The following is a 21,799-nucleotide window of genomic DNA, read 5'->3' on the forward strand; positions in this document are numbered from 1 at the left end:
CTGGGTGCCTTTTCCAACCTTCAACAGCAGTTCTACATGGTCCCCAGCAGGAGCTAAGCTGTCATTCTACCATTCAACTAGTATGTAACAAGGGAATCAGGTATCACTAACAGGTGTGAAATATTTAGAAGCTTTCTTGAGTTTCACACTGACAGAAGCCTCTTGCTTCCAAAGTCTCCTCTTCTTGCATCTGTTGGGCCAGCCAACGCTAGGTCATCTTGATTCTTTGTTGTGTGCCCATCTCCAAAGGAAGGCTACAGAATTTGGGTTTCTATGTCCCTAAAGCAGGCTTCCATGGACCAGAGAGATGCATCTCTTAATGGATTCACAATCAATCCCTAAAAGAAGTGCAAACCACTATTTATAGGGATGGAAAATATGGTGATTTTGAGAGGAGGCTGTAATTTAAAGGCTCTCAAGAAGCAAATGGTGTTTAAAAGATATCTCCCTCACCCTCCAAAAAGCTAATTCCAGAAGGAACGCGTATAAAGCAAAACTGACTCAGTGACAAAGGACTCATACTTGCGTCTGGGTTCCTCCATTCCCGTTCCCGTTGCCCCCGCCTCCTACTCCTTGCTTGTGCTGCTGGGATCCCGTCATCTCGGCCATTCTCCTTTCCATCTGCTCAAGTCGTTCCAGGATTGACATCCTGAACTGATTATCTAGGTCAAAACAGACAGAGTTATGACATCTCCACAGAAGACAAATGCAAGCTTTTGGTGACCTCCTGCACAAAACCACAAATGGAACCTGGCATCAGTTGGAGATGCGCGGAAGGCAAGCTCTGTTCTGTAATTCATACTGTCAGAAGCGAGATCCTGGAATAATTCCCTGTCTCAGACAGACTGTGCGATCAGGGAAGCTGGTGAACATCTCCAAAGCAAAAGGAAGTAAAGATTAAAGATGGTCAGAACTGGGAGATCTCCTGAGAGAACTCTGGGCAGTCCTCATGCTGCACTCAGCGCTCACCTCCTGTTCAGGTGGGGGCTGTGGAGTGGAGTTGCCCTCCTCTAGATCACAAGAGTATAAGGGCACCTCCTTGCTACTTTCTGCTTGTTATGTTCAAGTATCAAACAATTCAGTCTTGGCTTCCTCAAGTGGTGGGGAAGAGAAGGTAGCTGATATTTTATGACTAATCTACAATAGTTATATGTGTAATATGTAAGAGACAGATATGGCTTCACCTTCGCTGCCCATCTCCAAAATCTTATGGCTTCCTATCGAGCTGACCCCCTTCCCTGCAACAGCTGGCTTTGGGCAGCTCTGCCATCATCCCCATTTTACAAAGACATGATTTACCTGGTGAGAACCATGAGTGAATGACTGCTACAGGAACAAGATTCCCTTGGGCTTTTTACTTCTCTTGGAACAAGGAGCCATACAGGAGCACATTCCCTTCTTCCTAGGCCTAGACCCAGATCCCAGCTCTCAGAAATTAACATGGACAAAGCCCATAAAATGTGCTAGTTACCTGCAAACTCATAAGGGGTCAGTAACAATTACTTTAAATGCTATTGAAAAGTCAGGCAGTAGACAAACTTCCTCCACTCCCCCAGGCTGGTGGGAGCTGCCAACTACGTGAATAGCATCTGGGCACATCAAAGAGTCTTTACAAAATGCTTATTTTACCTAGGTTTGATCTCTATGGGAACCGGCAGGCACCACTGGTTACTCTCCTTCTCCTGAACTGCAAACCAGTATGACGAAGCAGCTACTAGGGCTAAAATCATGGAACATATTATTTACCTTTTCACATAACAAAAGAACCAGGATTCTGCCAATGAAATTAATAGGCAGCAGGCTTAAAACAAAAACAAAGAAGTACTTCTTCATACAACGTACAATAAACCTGTAGAACTCACTACCAGGGGATGTTGTGAAGGCCAAAAGTATAACTAGGTTCAAAAGAGAATTAGATAAGTTCATGGAGGATAGGTCTATCAATGGATATTAGCCAAGATGGTCAGGACATGACCCCATGCTCCGGGCAGGGCCGGCGCTACCATTTAGGCAGCCTAGGCAATCGCCTAGGGTGCCAGAATAAATGGTGGGCGCCGTTTTGCCGGAAGGGACGGCAGGTGGCTCCGGTGGAGCTGCCGCAGTGGTGCCTGCGGAGGGTCTGCTGGTCCGCGGCTCCGGTGGAGCTGCTGCAGTCGTGCCTGCGGGCGGACGGTCGGCTGCTCGCGCAGCTCCACCGAAGCCACGGAGCACCGGACCCTCTGCAGGCACCACTGCGGCAGCTCCAGCGGAGCCGCAGGACCAGCGCCCGGGGCGGCGAAATTGCTGTCTGCCTAGGGCGCTCAAACCCCTAGCGCCGGTCCTGGCTCCGGGTGTCTCTAAACCTTTGACTGCCAGAAGCTGGAACTGGACAGCAGTGGATGGATCACTCAAAGTTGCCCTGTTCTGTTCATTCCCTTTGAAGGAGCACTGGCCACTATCGAAAGACAGGATACTGGGCTAGATGGCCCATTGGTCTGGCCCAGTATGGCTGGTCTTATGACCTAAGAGATGGAAGCCAACATAAGCATGTTGCTTTACCAAGATTATTAAGATAAATCTATCCTGTGCCCCGTATCCAGGTCAAATCAGTACAGGGAGAAGAGGTGGATAGCTCTGGTCAACTGAATGTCTATACAGACTGGTCTCCCTCTCAATACTCTCATTGATTGTAGTGCACAAGGTCAGAGGTCATTCAGAGTTTTCTGGACCCTCCTGCATTAGCTGCTAGGCTCGGTTTTGGCCTCAATGGAAGTTATGTAGTTGCATCAAGGACAGAAGTGATTAGCGACTATTTCTTCCTGACTCACATCAAATCTGATCTTTCATGAAGCCTAGGGGATTTTTAGACATGGTGCTAAGAAGGGAAGCAGTAAATTGCCAGGGAAGGGATTTATGTTCTGCATGAGCAGCAGAGGCACATGAGCTGGATCCCCCTCCTTAAGAGAGGAGACTGCATTCTCTGTGAGGGCTCCAGGATTCTGGAACCTCCTTCCCCCTTGGTTTGATCTTCTGGCACACTCAAAAGGCTACTTTCTTGAGAAGGTATTTGGAGAGGGCTGATAATGTGCTTTCCAGAATGACTGAAGGATAGAAAAGAGCTTTTTTGTAGGTGGCTGGTTGGGCAAGCGCCTATGTGAATGAACTTTTAATACTGCTGGGATTCTGCTGTAATCCTAACCATGTGCTCAGGTGTCTAGAGCCAAAGATGATGATTATTATTTTTATTAAACTGACAGATTATGGATGTCAGCCAGGAGGCTGCAGGAACAGTCAGGCCAGCCTGCACTTTGCTACTTTTACTTCCAATGATGAGGCCAGGGTCCTCAGACTGCCACCGCACAAGCGCATCCCGATGGCAAGAATGACCATGGACCCGCATGTGATGGCACCAGAAACGTGTGGCACCAACAGCAATTGCCACTGTGGGGAATTGACACTGGCAGGGTGAAGGAGGGATGAGGGGGACCTGTACATTTTTAACTTGGCTTTAATGCAATAAACATTTTGTGCTTTTTGAAAAGAAAGTCACATGGCTGGATTTTGCACTTCACCTCATCACATTCCCACGTGCTCCATTCTCTCTTCCTCTGCCTGTCTCTGGCTCCTCCCCTTCCCCTCCTATTGTACAGGCAACTAACTGGCAGGGAAGCCATCTCTCTAGATCATCCTGTGGTAAGGGGACTCCCGTTTCTTCCCCTCTTATGTAGCAGTGGTCCCAAAAGGAAGCAGCCAGGCTAGCTTCTCTTCTTCCCCAGGAGCTTTTACAGGCTTAGGCCTTTCTGGGCAAAAATGAGCCCGTGGAAACAAAGAGCAGGAGCCAGCCCTACAACCCAGAGACTCAGGTCCCAGGATTAAAAAGCATGCAAGGTGCTTACAGAAGATCAAGCCAGTCAGAACCCAGCCTCCAGAAATGCAGTGTCTGACTCCCATGCTGCCCCGTCCTAGCTGATCATTATTCTGGCTGGGCTTTAGGAACCAGACAATGTGGCTTCCTGAGGCAGATCATAAATTAAAAGGTCTGATTCTGTGACCCTGTGCACTAGGTCACAATGCCACTCACTGATATCTGGCCCAGCCACCCCTTCATCGGTACAGAGGGATGGCCGAGTCAAGTATCAGTGGTGGTGCGACTGTGCAGCTGTAGTAATACTCTGGCAGTGGCTGCACTGAGTTAGCACAGGATCAAAGAGAAACTGCTGAGCTTCAGTTCATCTGCAAATTTGACACCATCAGCTCAGGATTAAACAAAGATTGCGAATGGCTTGCCAATTACAAAAGCAGTTTCTCCTCCCTTGGTGTTCACACCTCAACTGCTAGAAGAGGGGCTCATCCTCCCTGATTGAACTAACCTCATTATCTCTAGCTTGCCTGCATATATATACCTGCCCCTGGAAATTTCCACTACATGCATCTGACGAAGTGGGTATTCACCCAAGAAAGCTCATGCTCCAAAATGTCTGTTAGTCTATAAGGTGCCACAGGATTCTTTGCTGCTTTTACAGGATCATTGCTAAAAGTGGTCAGGCTGTGGCCCCCCTTAGCTTTGCAGCCTATGGTACTTGGGCACCACTGGATGCAACACTGCCTTGCTCTAGAACAATTTCACTGGTAGTCTCCGGTGCTGTAATACTGCAACCATCTTTTTGTTCTCTTGCACAGTGTCTAGCACACTGAGGCCCTGATCCACGTCTGGGACTCCTCGAGGATTCTGCAATACAAACAGTAAATAATAAAATCATCCCCACAGCGCAATTCCAGCCGCTGGCACTAGAGTAATGAGCTTCCTTGGGACACATGGTGAGGAGTAAGGTGTCTCAGAATTGCACTGCTCTTTTCTAAAATGTACAGATTTAGAGGGAATATTCCTGTAATCTGAAAGGTGGCAAATGTGGTGTTTCTCTAATCATTTGCCAGTGAAATGTCAGGTATGCTTTACCTGCTGAGTTTCCTGGCACGGGACAGGAATTCCATAAGATACAGCTATGCAAGATTCTTCATTAGGAAATCAAACCTGAGACACAAACATGTGCTATGCTGAACCCAAGACCACTTGCAGGCCATTAACTGGAGACAGAATATTACTGGGGTCAGAGGGCAGCTCCCATGAATTTATATCACGCTTTTACCTGTCACTAGAAATTACCTGAAGTTTGACAGCAGATAAAGAACTCACCTGACCCCTTGTGCCAGACCAGACTCTCTCCTGCAGGGATATTTGAATTCAGCTTTACATACTAATTAATAGTGTAAGATCAATTTACAAAGTATCTCTGCTGCTAATGAGTGTGGGAGGTCAGTCACCTCCAACCTTATTTCAGAGGGTTGAGAGGTTTTTAAGATAGTGATGAGCCCATTCATTGGTTTCATTTGCCAATAGAAAATTTGAGCCTCACTAATAATTTCATTGTTCAGATCATTCCAAGGCCTCTGGCGCTGAGGCTGGCAGGCAGTTACATGAGGAGACCCACCAACTCAAAGTGGCACCAGGCTCTGCCATAACAACAGATGGAAAACCTGCAGACATAACTCTACTGCTACAATGATCAATGCCCCCCCCCCCCCAAAGCTTTCAAGACCCATGTGGTCCTACACATGCTTATCACAACATGTGGTGTACCTCATCCAATGCACTAAATGCCCCGGCAACAACTACGTGGGTGAAAGCAGTACGCTCACACAGAAAAATGATAAAAGATAAAAACCATATCCCCTGTGGGCAAACACTTTTCATGAGTATCTGACCTCTCAGTCCTCATCCTCGAAGGAAATCTGCACACCTAGCTTCGGAGCTTAAATTCATAACTTTGCTAGACACTAAGGGCATGTCTTCATTAGCAATGTTAAAGCGCTGCCACTTTAACGTAGATGTGTAGTCGTGGCACCAACGCTCCAGCGCCGTAAAAAGCCCACCTCCACCAGGGGAGTGGCTCCCAGTGCTGGTGCACTGTCTACACTGCCACTTTACAGCGCTGAAAGTTCAGCGCTCGGCGGGTGTTTTTTCACACCCCTGAGAAAGTTGTGGCACTGTAAAGTGGCGGTGTAGACAAAGCCTAAAGATCATGGTCCTAAATAAACCACTGGATTTACAGTTTATGACAACAATCTGTAACCCGCTAGTCCCCTCTTTTGTCCTATGACTGCAGACAGATTAACTGGTCACTTCACCTTGACTGCTCTCTTACAATTTGCTAGTTACTTGTGCTAAACAATCTGTTTCACCTTTGTTTAGTTGTGACATTCGGAGTTTCTCTCTTTGCTTTGGGTAGCTCAAAAGCCCGTCTCCAACAGAAGAAGGTCCAGTAAAAGATACTCCCTCCCCTGCCTTGCCTCTCCAAATGAAGAGACAAACTTCTCTAAGAAGCAGGTGACATTTCCACACCCTGCTCCGAAACAGTGGTCAGCACACAGCCTTTCCTTAGGTAGTGTTTTTCCAACAAGGCTTTGTTCTGGCAGTGCTGCAGTGTGCTGCAGTGCAGTCCATGTCATTTCCTCCTCCTCCTCCATTTCCATGCAGAGCACGTACACTGCAGAGATTGAAACTACCTGACATCATTGAGCCAGCTCCTTCTCACCACATCTCTGTGTCAAACACAGCTATGTCTGTAACTTGCTAAGAGCCAGAGAGCCACATATTTGCTGCAGAGGTTAACTGCTTTCCACTGTCTGCATGTTTACCACCACTCCCTCTGGCTGTACAGCCAGCACATTCATTTTATTAACTGCTCAACGAACAGTCTTATGAACATCATTTTAGTAGCATTTCTCTGAGCCTCCAATTCCAAATGGGAGAAAGTAACAGCCATTCAACACAGGAAAACATTTAAAAAGCAAAGTGTTGAACAACTTAGCACAGACAGCTTTGACAAATCACGCCCTTGCTCCCTGCATGTAGCTGTACAGAAGGATTACGGTCTAATCCTACAGATAACAACTGCATGAATCAACTGTTCAGGTGAAAGCTGGATCAGGTTATCCTGACCCTGAAGATCTCACCCTGTATTGGAGTTTCAACAGAAATGTATTTTTACATGACTGGTTTGTCAAAAATAGCAATTTGAGCCCTGGGCTTTTCTGCATGCAGCTAATTATCCTAGGTTCTACACTATCCTTCAAGAACTTATCCTGCGTCTTTACAAAAAAACCTGATCCTAACCCATCCCTTTCCTGATCCATCAGATAAGGATACTTGGCTCTTCCATAATATCTTTCACCTGCGGACTGCAAGAACTTTATCAAGGGGGAGGGCAGTCACTATCATTATCCCCATTATACAGATGGGAAAACGGACACAGAGAGGAAGTGGCTTTTCCCAGGTCTCACAGCGTACGTATATACAGCAACTGGACACCCATGAGTGGCCTGCAGAGTGGGAGGGATCCAGAGCTCGGGCTCCAGCCTGAGCCTGGAAGTCTACACAGCAATGCCACAGCCCTGCGGTCTGAGCCCCGCAAGGCCAAGTTTGTTGCCATGGGCCAGCCATGGGTTTTTCTTTGTAGTGTAGACATACCCACAGAGAGCAAATGGCAATCTCTAGTATCCAGGTTTCCCAAGCGGCCTCTACTCAAATCTCTGGACAGTGCTTCACAGGGGCACCCAACATTTGCACAGCTCATGGCCACAGTTTGACTTATCAGGAGCTTGAAATATGGATTGTAGCACTGTATCCTGATGAAGAAGTTACTCGCCTTGTGCAGTAAGGATGGTTCTTTGAGATGTCTTTCTCTCTGTGGGTTCTCCACTGCAAGGTTGCTTGTGTCCCTGCACTGCTGATTGGAGAACTTCGGTAGCAGTGTCCATTAGGCCTGCACATGCGCTGTCTCCCCTAGTGCCCCGCCACAAAGCTAGTCAGCATATGCAGACTAACCCCTCTCAATTCCTTCTCTACAGCAGAGTCATTGACAAGAACTCCAAAGCAGAGGGGAGGAGTCTGGGTTGTGGAACTCTCATCGGGGCACACATCTTGAAGAACCATCGTTACTGCACAAGGTGAACAACAACTTCTTGGAGTAGTGTCCCTATGGGTGCTCCATTGTGGGTGACTCCCGAGCAGTATCCCTACTGGAGGGTCAGTTACAGATGACAGTACTGTGGAGCCGAAGATGGCATTAGAGACGGAGTCCCCAGTGATCACAGTGTTCTGCAAAGGTGTGTATTGACACCTATGTCACCACGCTACTGGTTTCTGAGATAGGGACATTCTTGGAGAAGGCAACGGATGAGGAGATTGACTTCATGGATTGTGTGCAAATACTGTCTGGAGGGGTCATACTGCGAACCTAATAACATTGTCTAATGCAGTTCAAGATCCACTTAGAGAGCCTCTGGGCTGATACTGCTGTGCACCTGGATCTTTACGTAATAGAGAGGAAAAGCATAGGAGACTTCCAGAAACCTTTGTCCCATCCAGGTAAAAAGCTAGGGCTCTCCTGACCTCTGCTGTGTGTAATACAGCCTCCCTGTTGTCGCAGTGAGGCTTGTGGTAGAACATTGGAAGGTGAATCAATTGGTTCATGTGGAACAGGGAGGTTACCTTTGAGATGAATTTTGGATGTGGCCTGAGCATAACTGTGTCCTGAGAGAATACTGTGTAGAGGGATGTGCCATCAGAGCCGCCGTTTCTCCTGGCCAAGGTGACTGCTATTCTCTTATAGGTCTGTTAGTCTAGAAGGTGCCACAGGACTCTCTGTTGCTTTTTACAGATCCAGACTAACAAGGTTACCCCTCTGATACTGTTCTCTTTAGTGTCTCACAGGGCTCTGGCTAGTTGTGTTCATCAATGGCTACAAAATACTGGTCAGTTTGTTGGCAACTCAGAAGCATTAAATTTCCTGAGTACAACAGGAAGTGGAATTAAACCTTCCAGTAGCTCTAGGTCACTGGCAATATTGATATGAAACAATGTCCACTAGGTATTATTAATAGTTAACAGAGAACCCTGGGTGCTATCCTCCACACAGTCATTCTTCCAGAGGAATAATTTTGCCATTTCAATAGCCATAATAAAACTCCTACTTAGTGGAAACTTCAAAATGCCTTATGTGTAATGTTGTTCTAATCAGGCAGCAGGCTCATGTGGCCACAGACAGATTGAAATGGCTTGTTAAGAATCAAGGTTCCAGTACAGTCTGATCAACCTGCCATGTGGGCTTCTTGCCTTCTGCAGTCTCAAAGGTCAGCAGCCAATCTCCTGACTGTACGCAGGCGGCAGGCACCCAGCTGCCGAGCTCTAGGAATCTCAGCACAGAAGGGTGCAGCAATTCGCTGTTCTGCAAGGGAAGGTGCCAGTTATGTAAAAAAAAGAAAAGTCAGTCACTGCAGGAAGGGGAGGAGCACTGAGACCAGTGATTTCCTCCTGACAACAGGAAGGAAATGAAAGGCTGCTAACTACCTGCACTGGGAGACGGATGCCGTTGTGCTTGGAGGGACATTGTCCCTACACCTAAGCAGAGCTTTAGTATTACCTGCCTTACAGGACACAGATTTCCTGTTTGTATTCCATGGAGGACCTTGTGTGTACTTCTGTTTTAGGAGGAGACAACTGACTCAAGAACCGTTGTGATAGCCGCCTCCCACATTCCGTATCCTCAGCGCACCCAAGACAGCCTAATGGAACTCATCATATTCCTAATTATAGCATAAAATAAGAACATAAGAACAGCCATACTGGACCCGACCAATGGTCCATCTAGCCCAGTATCCTGTCTACTGACAGTGGCTGGAGCCAGATGCTTGAGAGAGAATGAACAGAGCAGGGCAAATATCCAGTGATCCATCCCCTGATGTCCAGTCCCAGCTGCTGGCAGTCAGAGGTTTAAGGATTGCCTAGAGAATGGGGTTGTGTTCCTGACCATCTTGGATAACAGCCATGGATAGATCATCCTCCACAAACTTATCAAATTCTTTTTTCAACCCAGTAATAAAATATAAAATATTTAAAATAAAAATCTAGATTTCTACAAGTTTTACCTTTAATGCATCTCTGCAACCTCAATCTGACAATTTTAAAAGAAGATTGGGTCCAGCAAGATGACATATACCAGGAAGTCTCTCACCTCACATGTTTGAATATGCTGAACACTTTGCCAGACCGGTGCTGCTTCCTGCAATTTGGAAGCTGCATTAAAAAAAAAAAAAAGGAAGGGTGATGCTGTACCCCTAACTTATATATTTTATCCCAGTTCTGCAGGAGCCTAACAAATTTGTGAGATTTCATGTAATATATTGTACAGGACAATATGCAAACCCTAGGCAGCACGATAACAGTAGTTCCTCTTAACTTTGAACTACTTTGATTGTGGAAGTCTGTCTCAACTTCACTAGTTCTTTGTTATAAACACAATTCATCCAATGTTAAGTGTAACAATAATAACATCTATAACACAGAAATGAATGTTTAAGTATTTTTCTTTCCTCTTTAATGTCTTCAAGCTGAACAGGCTCAGGAAAAGGCAAAGTTTCCACAGATAATAAGCAGTAGCAAGTATGCATTCATTGAAAGATACCAAGAGAACACATTGCTTTGGGAAAAAAGCTCTGCCCTGTTCACTGTAACTAACCAGACATAACTTCTCCTCTCCTTGTAGCTAATTTAGCTTTAAACCAGTGTATTTCTCAACCATTTTAAACTCTTCTATACGTAAAAAAGGTAGATACAACAGCACCTATTAAAAATCAGCAAGAAAACAGAAAACATCACATTTTCTCCTCATACAGGTTCTTTTATTTATTGATGACCCAAGTACTGAAGATTTGTTTGGCAGACCTCAAAATGTTTGGGATACAGATATATCTGTTTTTGTACTGTATCAAATACAACTGAGATCCATAAATAAATAATCCCAACAAGGAATAAGATTCCCCAGAGCCATGATTTCAATCCTAATCTTCACAATGGATACAGAAAAATATAAGATAGTTGGAGGGAAGTCCCAAAAGATGATAAAAACTGGTCCTGTTCTGCTGGCCCTTCAGATACAGTTGTGAGACAGTTAGTCAAAATATTACCAAGCAGAGAGATGCAAAGGAGTTAAGCAGTAATGCTCAATCATTAGGCATTTTATTTGGAGCTCTGATGAAAACCTTTACTGTCCCGCCTCCCCTTCAAAAAAATATCAAAGCCGTGAAGCACAAATACAAACACAGGAGAGAGAGTCGAAGTTAAAGACAATTTTGTCAACCTTTAACATAAAGTATCCTGCATTTCTTCGAGTGATGCCGCCTGATAGGATCTGCCACAACACTTTGCATCACTCCAGACGCTCAAGTCCACCAATCTTGTGCCATTTCCTATTTTGCTATTAAAAACCTCTCCTGTCTTCATCACTTCAGATGTTTCTGTAGAGTTGCCTGCTCAGTGGGCACTAAGAACTTGGAGACCATGCTCAGGTCTGTTATTCTCCTGGAATATCACAAGACTAAACATCTCACAGTACAAAAACCCAACAGCACACACATTAAGCTGATAAGTGAAGCTATGCATCTATTACATCACCATGCAGTTCTGAGTATAGCTACTCAGGCAGCCATGTATCTCTTTGAGAACATAGCAAAGGCAGGCAGGCAGGGACAGGCTTGATCGCTAACACTCCCCAAGCCTCTTTAGTGCATCCTAGGTCTTAGTTTTTGGACTTTAAACTTTTTAGTCTTTTAACAAAGGCAAACTGAGTTCTTCCACTGCTCTCACACATCTCAATGAGACATCTGGCTAAAATTTTGAAAGAGAAGCAAGGAACTTAGTGTATCATCTCACAACAGTCATTACAGTCCTAAAACACCTATTCTCCAACCTCTCCACTTTATGTGGGAAATGGCACTGACATACCAAGTTCTCCTTTGTCAAATCTGTCCTCACTGTGGTTTATCATTCTTCTGGAAAAACTAGAGCAGATTACAGATTATAAAGTCCCATAAAGTTCTCTGACAGGGATGATTTACTGTCAAAGTCTTGGCATATTAAAGAGAGCTCCTCATGGGCTTAATAGTACTGCAGAGCAATACATGCACTTACCTCAATGGAAAACGATGAGAACAATTACATTTTGTATCTTCCCTGTCTAAGGTTCCCAAAAACTCAAATAAATCTGTGCGCTCTCTTTGGTCCAACAGAGTTTCCGTGCTCTCAGCATCTCACATGGGTATTGTTTTCCATCACACCATATTCTAAGTTTCACTGCTTAGAACTAGGCTTGGCAGAATTTGATTTTTTTTTAATATATAATTTTGATGGATACAGATGCTTATTTTTAATCATTTTTTCAATTTTTATCAATTTTAATTTTCAGAATTGCAGGAAGTGATGGGAGAGGGAGTCAGACAATTGGGGAGGGGGGTGTCAGACAATAATTATGTAATGACAGTAACCATCGCAATTCAAAAAGTTAAAGCTTTATAACAAACAGTTAAAACAAACTGTCAACATTACATGTCAAAATATACATAGTAAATAGCCTTAAATCAAAATCTAGTAAGTTCTCAAGAAGAATTTGTCTTACTTGGCCTAGCTATACATTTCAATTATCATCAATGGAAATGGGTTGGTTTGTATGTGAACAGTGTAAGAGACATTGCTGGGATGATTTAGTTCAGGGGACGACGGCAACTTTTCAGAAGTGGTGTGCCGAGTCTTCATTTATTCATTCTGATTTAAGGTTTCGCGTGCCAGTAATACATGTTAACATTTTTAGAAGGTCTCTTTCTATAAGTCTATAATATATAACTAAAACTACTGTTGTATATAAAGTAAATAAGGTTTTCAAAATGTTTAAGCAGCTTCATTTAAAATTAAATTAAAATGCAGATCCCCCCCGGACCGGTGGCCAGGATCTGGGAAGTGTGAGTGCCATTGAAAATCAGCTCGGGTGCTGCCTTTGGGATGCATGCCAAAGGTTGCCTACCCCTGATTTAGTTGGTGTTGGTCCTGCTTTGAGTCGGGGGTTGGACTAGATGACCTCCTGAGGTCTCTTCCAACCCAACTATTCCATGATTCTACAACATTTCTCAACATTTACAGATTAAAACTGAATCCTTCCAAGCCACAGTGCAAAAGACTGCAGCATGCGTGTCCCTTCCTGGTCCTCTTTCCTTCTGGGCTTGGTTCCAGGCAGGGGAATTTTTGCATGTTCTCTTTTTTAATGAGTGAATGCCAGGGTTCATTCTCTCTCTGGATCACAGTGTCTCCTGTCCAGTTAGGGGTTCAGCAGTTTCAGTCAACATGTAATTGAGTCTCTATTTGGGATACCAGTTGTTTATCCAAGGTATTTAAGCTATCACCCTGGTATCTAAATGCTGAAGTGGCACCCATTTTCTGAAATAAATAAAACTGAAATGGAGTCAGTTGCCCTCATCTCCTCATAGACCCCAGCGTTGGACACTGCTAGCTCTCCCCTATTTTTTCGGGAAGTTTAGTCTCTCTGCTGAAGCACTTATTTTCTTTAACCTTGACAAAAGTGGTCTGAAATTACTTTCCATTATTTATGAGTATTGCACCAGGCCTAGTGGCCCATTGTGCTAGGTGTTATAAACATACATGAGAGACAGTCCTGCCCTAATGAGCTTTTCACTGACAGCTTGTTTTATCTGCTGGAAACCCTAATGTGTCTGGTTTCAGAGTGGCAGCTGTGTTAGTCTGTATCAGTAAAAACAACGAGGAGTCCTTGTGTCACCTTAGAGACTAACATTTATTTGGGCATAAGCTTTCATGGGATATAACCCACTTCATCAGATGCATGCAGTGGAAAATACAGTAAGGAATAAATATATAGCACATGAAAAGATGAGCGTTGCCTTACCAAGTGGGGGGTCAGTGCTAATGAGGCCAATTCAATTAGGGTGGATATGGTCCATTCTCAACAGCTGACAAAGAATGAACAACAGAGGGAAAATTATTTTTTGTAGTGACCTAACCACTCCCAGTCTTTATTCAGGCCTAATTTGATGGTGTCAAATTTGCAAATTAATTCCAGTTCTGCAGTTTCTCGTTGAAGTCTGTTTTTGAAGTTTTGTTGTTGAAGAATGGCCACTTCAGTCTGTTACTGGGTGTCCAGGGAGACTGATGTGCTCTACTACTAGTTTTTGCATGTTACAATTCTTGATGTCTGATTTGTGTCCATTCATTCTTTTGCGTCGACACTGTTCAGTTTGGCCAATGTACATGGCAGATACATCCCAATGTATCTGAGATCCTTGAGGAGTTCTGACACCATATGTCTGCTCTGATTCACATTCTTTTCATGCATTTTCATCCCTTCTCACTACATTCTTTGTTGGACTCTAGATATCCTGAGAGCAACTGCTTAACTCTTGGATCAAATACACACATTGGGGTTGAAATCTACAAGATGCTGAACTGCTTCTGCTCCTATTGTCTCTAATGGGAGTTTGAGGCACTTAAAGGCTCGCAGGATTGAGCCTTTGGTGAATGAATGTAGTTCTAGGAGAATGAGGCCAAAAAACAGGACCTGGAGAATGCAGTGAAACTTGTCTCACTGGAACTTCTTAGTAGGTGATCAGTTCCTTTCACACTAGAAGGTGCTCTAGGAATGTGACCCCATAGCCAAGTGGGGCTGTGCAGGTATTTTACAGAAATAATCTCACTTCACCATTAGACAGTAAATATATAATGACCTATTTCTTCTACTGTTGAGCATGATAAGAGAATCTTGGTTTTTGATTCAGAAGAGAACAGGGCCACCCTTAAGATTTATGGGGCCCTACGCAGTATCAGAGATTTATTGCAAAATACTTTGTAGTAAGGGTGAGTCAGCAGTCTTGCTGAATACAACATTAAATATTATGGAATACATGATGCAGCTCTTCTCTGTTTTACATTTTCTTAATCATCATTTCTAAGCTGATTTTATATTTTAAATGTACTCTTAAGCCTTCATAAAGTAATCAGTCCAGATTACTTCATATTTAATTCACTGAAACAAAGACATTATTTTAAAATCAATCAGTCACAGAGGTTTAGTGTGTTCATAACAATGTTCATTGCTTTCAGAAAAAGGGAAACTAATTTACTCTGTGTGATCTCCATAACAAGACACATTTATGGAATTTCACCAACTTTTTTTTTTAAGTTTCCAAAGATTTTAGGCATAACAAAGGATTTTATATCTCACTAAGGTACTGATTTTGCTGGAAGGTTCTCTTAAAACTAGTTCATCAGATAGTCAGAAGTAAAGAAAAGTAAACTCTTTGTCCACCTATCTGGCAAGAAAAGGGTGTTGTCCCTTTAAGGGCTCTCTTCAACTGGGCGGTGTGGGGTGGAGGTGAAAGGAGTAAGGGATGGACAGAAAGGACAGGAAGACTTTGGAAGCAAGTTTTTTTTTACTACAGTAATTAAAAGTAAAATGTGTATTTTAGATAAGCGTGGTCTTTTGAAGGATTTATTTAAAAAACTGTATGTCTGAAGATCCCAGCATTTAAGGCTAAAGAGGATTGTGCATCTAAAAATCTATGCAAGGATTTTTTAAGAGATGTGATTTTATAACTTCACCAACTCACTAATGAAATATTTTAAAGCAAATTTTAAACTAAGGCCCTGTAGACTAATACGTTCTGTGTAAGTATTACAGTCATGCACAACTGGTTTTGTCAGTAAATTCAGAAACTGAGGCCATGGCTACACTAGAGAGTTGCAGCGGTGGTGAGGGGGTTACAGCGCTGCAACTTAGGATGTGGCCACACTTGCAAAGCACGGCCAGCGCTGCAACTCCCTGGTTGCAGCGCTGGCTGTACACCCGGTCGAGCTTCGGGTGTAGGGATTCCAGCGCTGGTGATCCAGCGCTGGTCAGCAAGTGTGGACGCCCACCAGCGCTTTTATTGACCTCCGGGGTATAAGGAGGTATCCCGGCATACCTTAGAAGCCTCTCTGGTAATCATGCACACTCCACTGCCCTGGGCTCAGCTGACCCCACCTTTAAATGCCCCGGGAATTTTAAAAATCCCCTTCCTGTTTGCTCAGCCAGGTGTGGAGTGCAATCAATCATTCAATCAATCAGCGACCATGCCTCCACGCCCCAAACGAGCCCCAGCATGGAACAATTCCGAGCTGCAGGACCTCATCAGTGTTTGGGGTGAGGAAGCTGTGCAAGCACAGCTGCGCTCCAGAAGGAGAAATTATGATACCTATGGGCAGATATCACAGTCCTTGATGAGAAGGGGCCATGAACGGGACGCATTGCAGTGCAGGGTCAAAATAAAAGAGCTGAGGAGTGCTTACTGCAAAGCCCGTGAGGGAAATCGCCGCTCAGGAGCTGCCCCCACAACCTGCCGTTTTTACAAGGAGCTGGATGCCATACTTGGGTGTGACCCCACTGCCAATCCTAGGAGCACGATGGAGAGTTCAGAGCAGGGAGAAGTGGGGGAGGGTGTAGAGGAAGCCGACAGTGAGGCTACTGGCGTGGAGGGAGACACCCCGGAGTCCCAATACACATGCAGCCAGGAGCTCTTCTCAAGCCAGGAGGAGGCTAGCCAGTCGCCGCAGCTGGAAGTTGCTGGTGAGGAAGAAACTGAGGATCGTGCTCGGGGTAAGCAGATTTTTATGTTTTGGGAGAGGAGGGTTTGGGTTATGGCTGCCTGCATGCATGCCTAAACGTGGAATAGCCCATTGATTTGCTCTATCACGTCTCTGTAATCTGCCTCGGTAATCTCTTGAAAAGTTGCAGCCAGAGCGGGCAATTTGCTTTCGCAAGTTTATAGGGAGAGCCACTGTGGTCCTTGTCCCGGTCAGGCTAACTCGTCTGATCCACTGTGCAGCGAGGGGTGGGGGGGACCATGGCTGCACACAGGCAAGCTGCATAGGGGCCAGGGCGGAATCCACATTGCTGTAGAAGACCGTCCCTCTCTTCCCAGGTAACACGCAGCAGTGATATGTCTGGCAGTAGGAAACCCTGTTGAGAACTTAGGGATACTTGAGTGCAGGGCGCCAGGTTCGCGGTCCCACTCCCAGCCCCGCGGTGCGTTCCAGTCTCCCCACTCCCCTTCCCAGCAGGCAGCCAGCCCCGTGGTGCACTCCGGTCTCCCCACTCCCTTCCAGCACGTAGCCAGCCCCGCGGTGCGCTCCGGTCTCCCCCCCCCTCCTTCCCAGCAGGCAGCCAGCCCCGCGGTGCGCTCCGGTCTTCCCCTCCCTCCTTCCCAGCAGGCAGCCAGCCCCGCGGTGCGCTCCGGTCTTCCCCCACCCTTCCCAGCAGGCAGCCAGCACAGCTGTGTGTTCCCCCCACCCTCACCAGCAGGCCGGCAGTTACGCAGACCCCCCCCCCACCGCCAGCAGCTCGCCACCTTCCTGTTCACTACTGTCCCCTGTGCAGGACACCAGCTACCTCCTGTACCCAGTGAAAATAAACCCCAGTGACCCATCAGTCAATTCCCCCTCCCAGGTGCAATCAGGGCAGAAACACTCACCCCATTGCTCGCCATGCCTTCGCTTCCCTGGCCTGTCTGTGTTATGTTAGGTATGTGGGAAGGATGCTACAAAAAGTCTAAAAACTCCTTCACTGTGTGATAATAAACAATGTAGCCTCTGTGTATTACATGTTTCTATCTATGTTTTTTTTAGTGACCTTGACTAATGCAGCCGGATCACCGGCCTCACGTCGCTTGCAGAACTTGAGAAAAAATCCGCGAAAATCAAAAGAAGAATTGATCAAAGCAGTTATGATGCACTACAACAGAGAAAGTAGGAAGACGCAGGAATGGAGAGAGAAAATGTATGAGTGGAGGCAAACAGAAAGCAGGAGAAAGGAATTGGCTACCAAAAAAAACCTCAAAGCAGATGATAAGCCTCCTGGCTCGCCAAACTGAGTCTTTCGAGTCTCTCATAGCCATGCAGGCAGATCTGTACCGTGGTAACCCACACCCCTCCCAAAGCTCTCTTTCTTGTTCCCCAGTATTTGCACAAAACACCTTTCTCCAGCAGCCAGTTTCTTATTACCCCCAGCTGCCCCCAACACCTGTACGATCACCTACCAGCCCTGATAACTACTATTCTTACCCTGTGCACTCCACCCCCATTACCCTGCAGCACAGTAATCCTGAAGTGCAGCAGACATTGAACAGTAATCCAAACAGGACATATTCAAACCTCTGAATGTACAGTCCACCACCCTAACCCCCTTGTCCTTTTATGTACTGTACTTTGAATAAAGGATTTTATGGCTTTTACAATACGTTTTATTATTGCAGGAAGTGGTAAATATTGTACCCCAAGGTAGAAAGGAGCACAGCAAAGGCACCAAACATTACTGTTGGCTCTCAGCATCAAATTGCTCCCTTAAGGCATCCCTAATCCTTGAAGCCCTTTCCTGGGCCTCTCTAGTAGCCCTGCTCTCTGGCTGTGCAAATTCATCCTCTAGGTGTCGAACCTCGGAGGTCCATTCCTCACTGAATCTTTCACCCTTCCCTTCACAAATATTATGGAGGGTACAGCACGCGGATATAATAGCGGAGATGCTGCTTTCCCCCAAATCTAGCTTCCCATAAAGACACCTCCAGTGGGCTTTCAAACGGCCAAAAGCACACTCCACAGTCATTCTGCACCGGCTCAGCCTGTAGTTGAACCGGTCCTTGCTCCTGTCAAGCTTCCCTGTATACGGTTTCATGAGCCATGGCATTAAGGGGTAAGCGGGGTCTCCAAGGATCACAGTGGGCATTTCAACGTCCCCTACTGTGATCTTGCGGTCTGGGAAAAAAGTCCCGGCCCTCAGCCTCCTGAACAGGGCACTGTTCCGAAAGATGTGTGCATCGTGCACCTTTCCAGGCCATCCTGAGTAAATGTCAGTGAAACGCCCACGGTGATCCACAAGCGCTTGCAGAACCACGGAGAAATACCCCTTGTGATTAACGTACTCTGATGCCAGGTGGGGTGGTGACAGAATAGGAATATGCGTCCCATCTATTGCCCCTCCACAGTTAGGGAACCCCATTTGTGCAAAGCCATCCACAATGTCCTGCACGTTCCCCAGAGTCACAGTTCTTCTTAGCAGGGTGCGATTAACGGCTGTGCAAACTTGCATCAGCACCATTCCAACGGTGGACTTTCCCACTCCAAACTGGTTCGCCACCGATCGGTAGCTGTCTGGAGTTGCCAGCTTCCAGATTGCAATAGCCACCCGCTTCTCCACTGGCAGGGCAGCTCTCAATCTCGTGTCCCTGCGCCGCAGGGTAGGGGCGAGCTCAGCACACAGTCCCATGAAAGTGGCTTTTCTCATCCGAAAGTTCTGCAGCCACTGCTCGTCATCCCAGGCTTGCAGGACGATGTGATCCCACCACTCAGTGCTGGTTTCCCGAGCCCAAAGGCGCCGTTCCACGGTGCTGAGCATGTCTGTTACTGCCACAAGCAATTGAGTGTCTTGAGCGTCAGGCGTTTCAATATCATTGTCTGACTCCTCACTGTCACTTTGCAGCTGAAGGAACAGCTCCACTGCCATGCGTGATGTGCTGGCAACATTCATCAGCAAGGTCCTCAGCAGCTCAGGCTCCATTTGTAACAGAAATCTCAGAAATCGCGCTGCAGACTCACAATGCCGCCAAACTGCTCGGAATGTGTAGCAAAGCACCTGTTTCCGCTTCCTTGGAACAGGAAGCGGAAAGACTCGCACACTTCCTTCCCCTTCCCACAAGCCACAGCGCCAAAATGGGACGAGGTGCTCTGTGGGATAGCTGCCCACAATGCACCACTCCCAACAGCGCTGCAAATGTGGCCACATTGCAGCGCTGGTAGCTGTCAGTGTGGCCACACTGCAGCGCTGGCCCTACACAGCTGTACGAACACAGCTGTAACTACCAGCGCTGCAAAACTGTAAGTGTAGCCATGGCCTGACAGTATATACCCTGGGTTTGGCAAATGCCTGTTGAATGGCTTCATTACCACCTGAATGGCTCTTTAACCGTTTCAATGTTGTGCTTATAGGACTGGCAGCCTTTTTCACTTTTAAGTTACTAGATCCTCTCCAGAGTAAGGGCTTGTCTACACTGGCAATTTACAGCGCTGCAACTTTCTCACTCAGGGGCATGAAAACACACCTCTGGTGGAGGTGGTTTTATTATGAGCGCTGGGAGAGCCCAGCGCTCTGCTGTGACCACACAAGCCACGTTAAAGCGCTGCAGTAAGCACTGGGATCAGGTAAGATGGTGAAAGTACATTACTGTTAAACTGCCTATTCCAGTGCCTGAAAAGAGCTGGTCACATCCTTCCTGTTGCTAAAACACTTTAAAAACTTTTCTAATGTTACTCGTCCGTTTAAAAGCAATTGCTGTAGTTGCTACAGGGATTCTGTGGAACTGGGAACTGGATGAAGGTTGGCTGACAGACACTCATTAAGATATGATCCATGTTATGAAGAAGGCTGAGAATGGGAAATGACTGCCTAGGAAGGAGTACTGCAGAAAGGGATCTGGAGATCATAGTGCATCACAAGTTAAATATGAGTGAACAGCGTGACGCTGTTGCAAAAAAACAGCAAACATTATTCTGGGATGTATGATCAGGACGGTTGTAAGCAAGCCATGAGAAGTAATTCTTCCGTTCTATACCGCACTGATTAGTCTTCAGCTGGAGTATTGTGTCAAGTTCTGGGTGTTACATTTCAGGAAAGATGTGGACAAATTGAAAAAAGTCCAGAGAAGAGCAACTAAACATTATTAAAGGTCTAAAAAACATGACCTATGAGGGAATATTGAAAAAAATTGGGTTTGTTTAGTATGGAGAAGAGAAGACTGAGAGGAGACATGATATGAGTTTTCAAGTAAATACAAGGACGAAGAAAAACTGCTCTTCTTAACCTCTGAGGATAGGACAAGAAGCAATGGGCTCAAATTGCAGCAAGGGAGGTTTAGGTTGGACATTAGGAAAAAGTTCCTGTCAGGGTGGTTAATCACTGGAATAAATTGCCTAGGGAGGTTGTGGAATCTGCATCACTGGAGATTTTTAAGAGCAGATTAGCAAACATCTGTCAGGGATGGTCTAGATCAGTGCTTCTCAAAGCCGGTCGCGGTGCAAGCCCCTGGTGGGCTGGGTCGGTTGGTTTACCTGTCGCATCTGCAGGTTCAGCCGATCGTGGCTCCCACTGGCCACGGTTTGCCGCTCCAGGCCAATGGGAGCTGTGGAAAGCAGCGCAGGCTGAAGGATGGGCTAGCTGACTGCCCTTCCCTGCACAAGCAGTGGCCCGACTTTGAGAAGCACTGTTCTAGATAATACTCTATCCTGCCATGAGTGCAGGGGACTGGACTAGATGACCTCCCTCGGCTGTAAGAAGCTCTGTGGCTACTGCCTGTACAGTGACCCCCTCCACTTCTACAAAGGTTTGGCACCCTTGCCCTCAGCTCTGCCCTCCCCGGCTCTCGGTCCAGCACACAGGCATTTAAAGTGCCTTGGACTGGCTGGAGGGTGGGGGACCACAGCGCCTCCCTGGCCACGAACCCTTGGGCAGTCACCCGCTCGTAAGGCCAGCCCTGCTCCTGCCCCAAAAGTGATAATCCCGTATACCATGCCCCGCTGCTCTGTGGCTGTCCAGCTCTGAAGGCAGTGCCTCCATCAGCCGCAGTGCAGACATAAGGGTGCAACATCACCCCCGCTCCCCACACCCACAACACTCTTTTGATCAGGACCCCCATGGTTATAACCATGAAATTTCAGATGTAAATATCTGAAACTGTGGATTTTTAAAAGCCTATGAGGATGAAATTGATCAGTGGACATGGAGAACAATTGTTCACTGTCCTCTTTATAACAGCCCATAAGATATTGCAAGACTTATCAGGCTGTCCTTCAGTCTTCTTTTCTCAAGACTAAACATGTCCA

The 21,799-nt window shown here is 46.2% G+C and overlaps 1 protein-coding gene and 1 long non-coding RNA gene across 11 annotated transcripts in view; one reads left to right on the plus strand and one right to left on the minus strand.

Moving 5' to 3' along the window:
* The window catches only part of LOC127038747 (uncharacterized), a 59,072-nt gene extending 55,192 nt beyond the window's left edge, over positions 1-3,880 (plus strand). The window contains exon 4 of the long non-coding RNA XR_007770787.1: positions 3,237-3,880. This is a non-coding gene — a long non-coding RNA (uncharacterized LOC127038747). The remainder of the gene's footprint in view (positions 1-3,236) is intronic.
* The window catches only part of CAMTA1 (calmodulin binding transcription activator 1), an 863,171-nt gene that overhangs the window by 48,383 nt on the left and 792,989 nt on the right, over positions 1-21,799 (minus strand). For all 10 annotated transcript variants that reach the window (XM_050931581.1, XM_050931584.1, XM_050931583.1 and 7 more), the window contains one exon: positions 523-662. In XM_050931581.1, coding sequence (XP_050787538.1) covers positions 523-662 — 140 coding nt within the window. The remainder of the gene's footprint in view (positions 1-522; positions 663-21,799) is intronic.

Source organism: Gopherus flavomarginatus, chromosome 21 (assembly GCF_025201925.1).
Source record: "Gopherus flavomarginatus isolate rGopFla2 chromosome 21, rGopFla2.mat.asm, whole genome shotgun sequence".
NCBI classification, from domain to species: domain Eukaryota; kingdom Metazoa; phylum Chordata; order Testudines; family Testudinidae; genus Gopherus; species Gopherus flavomarginatus.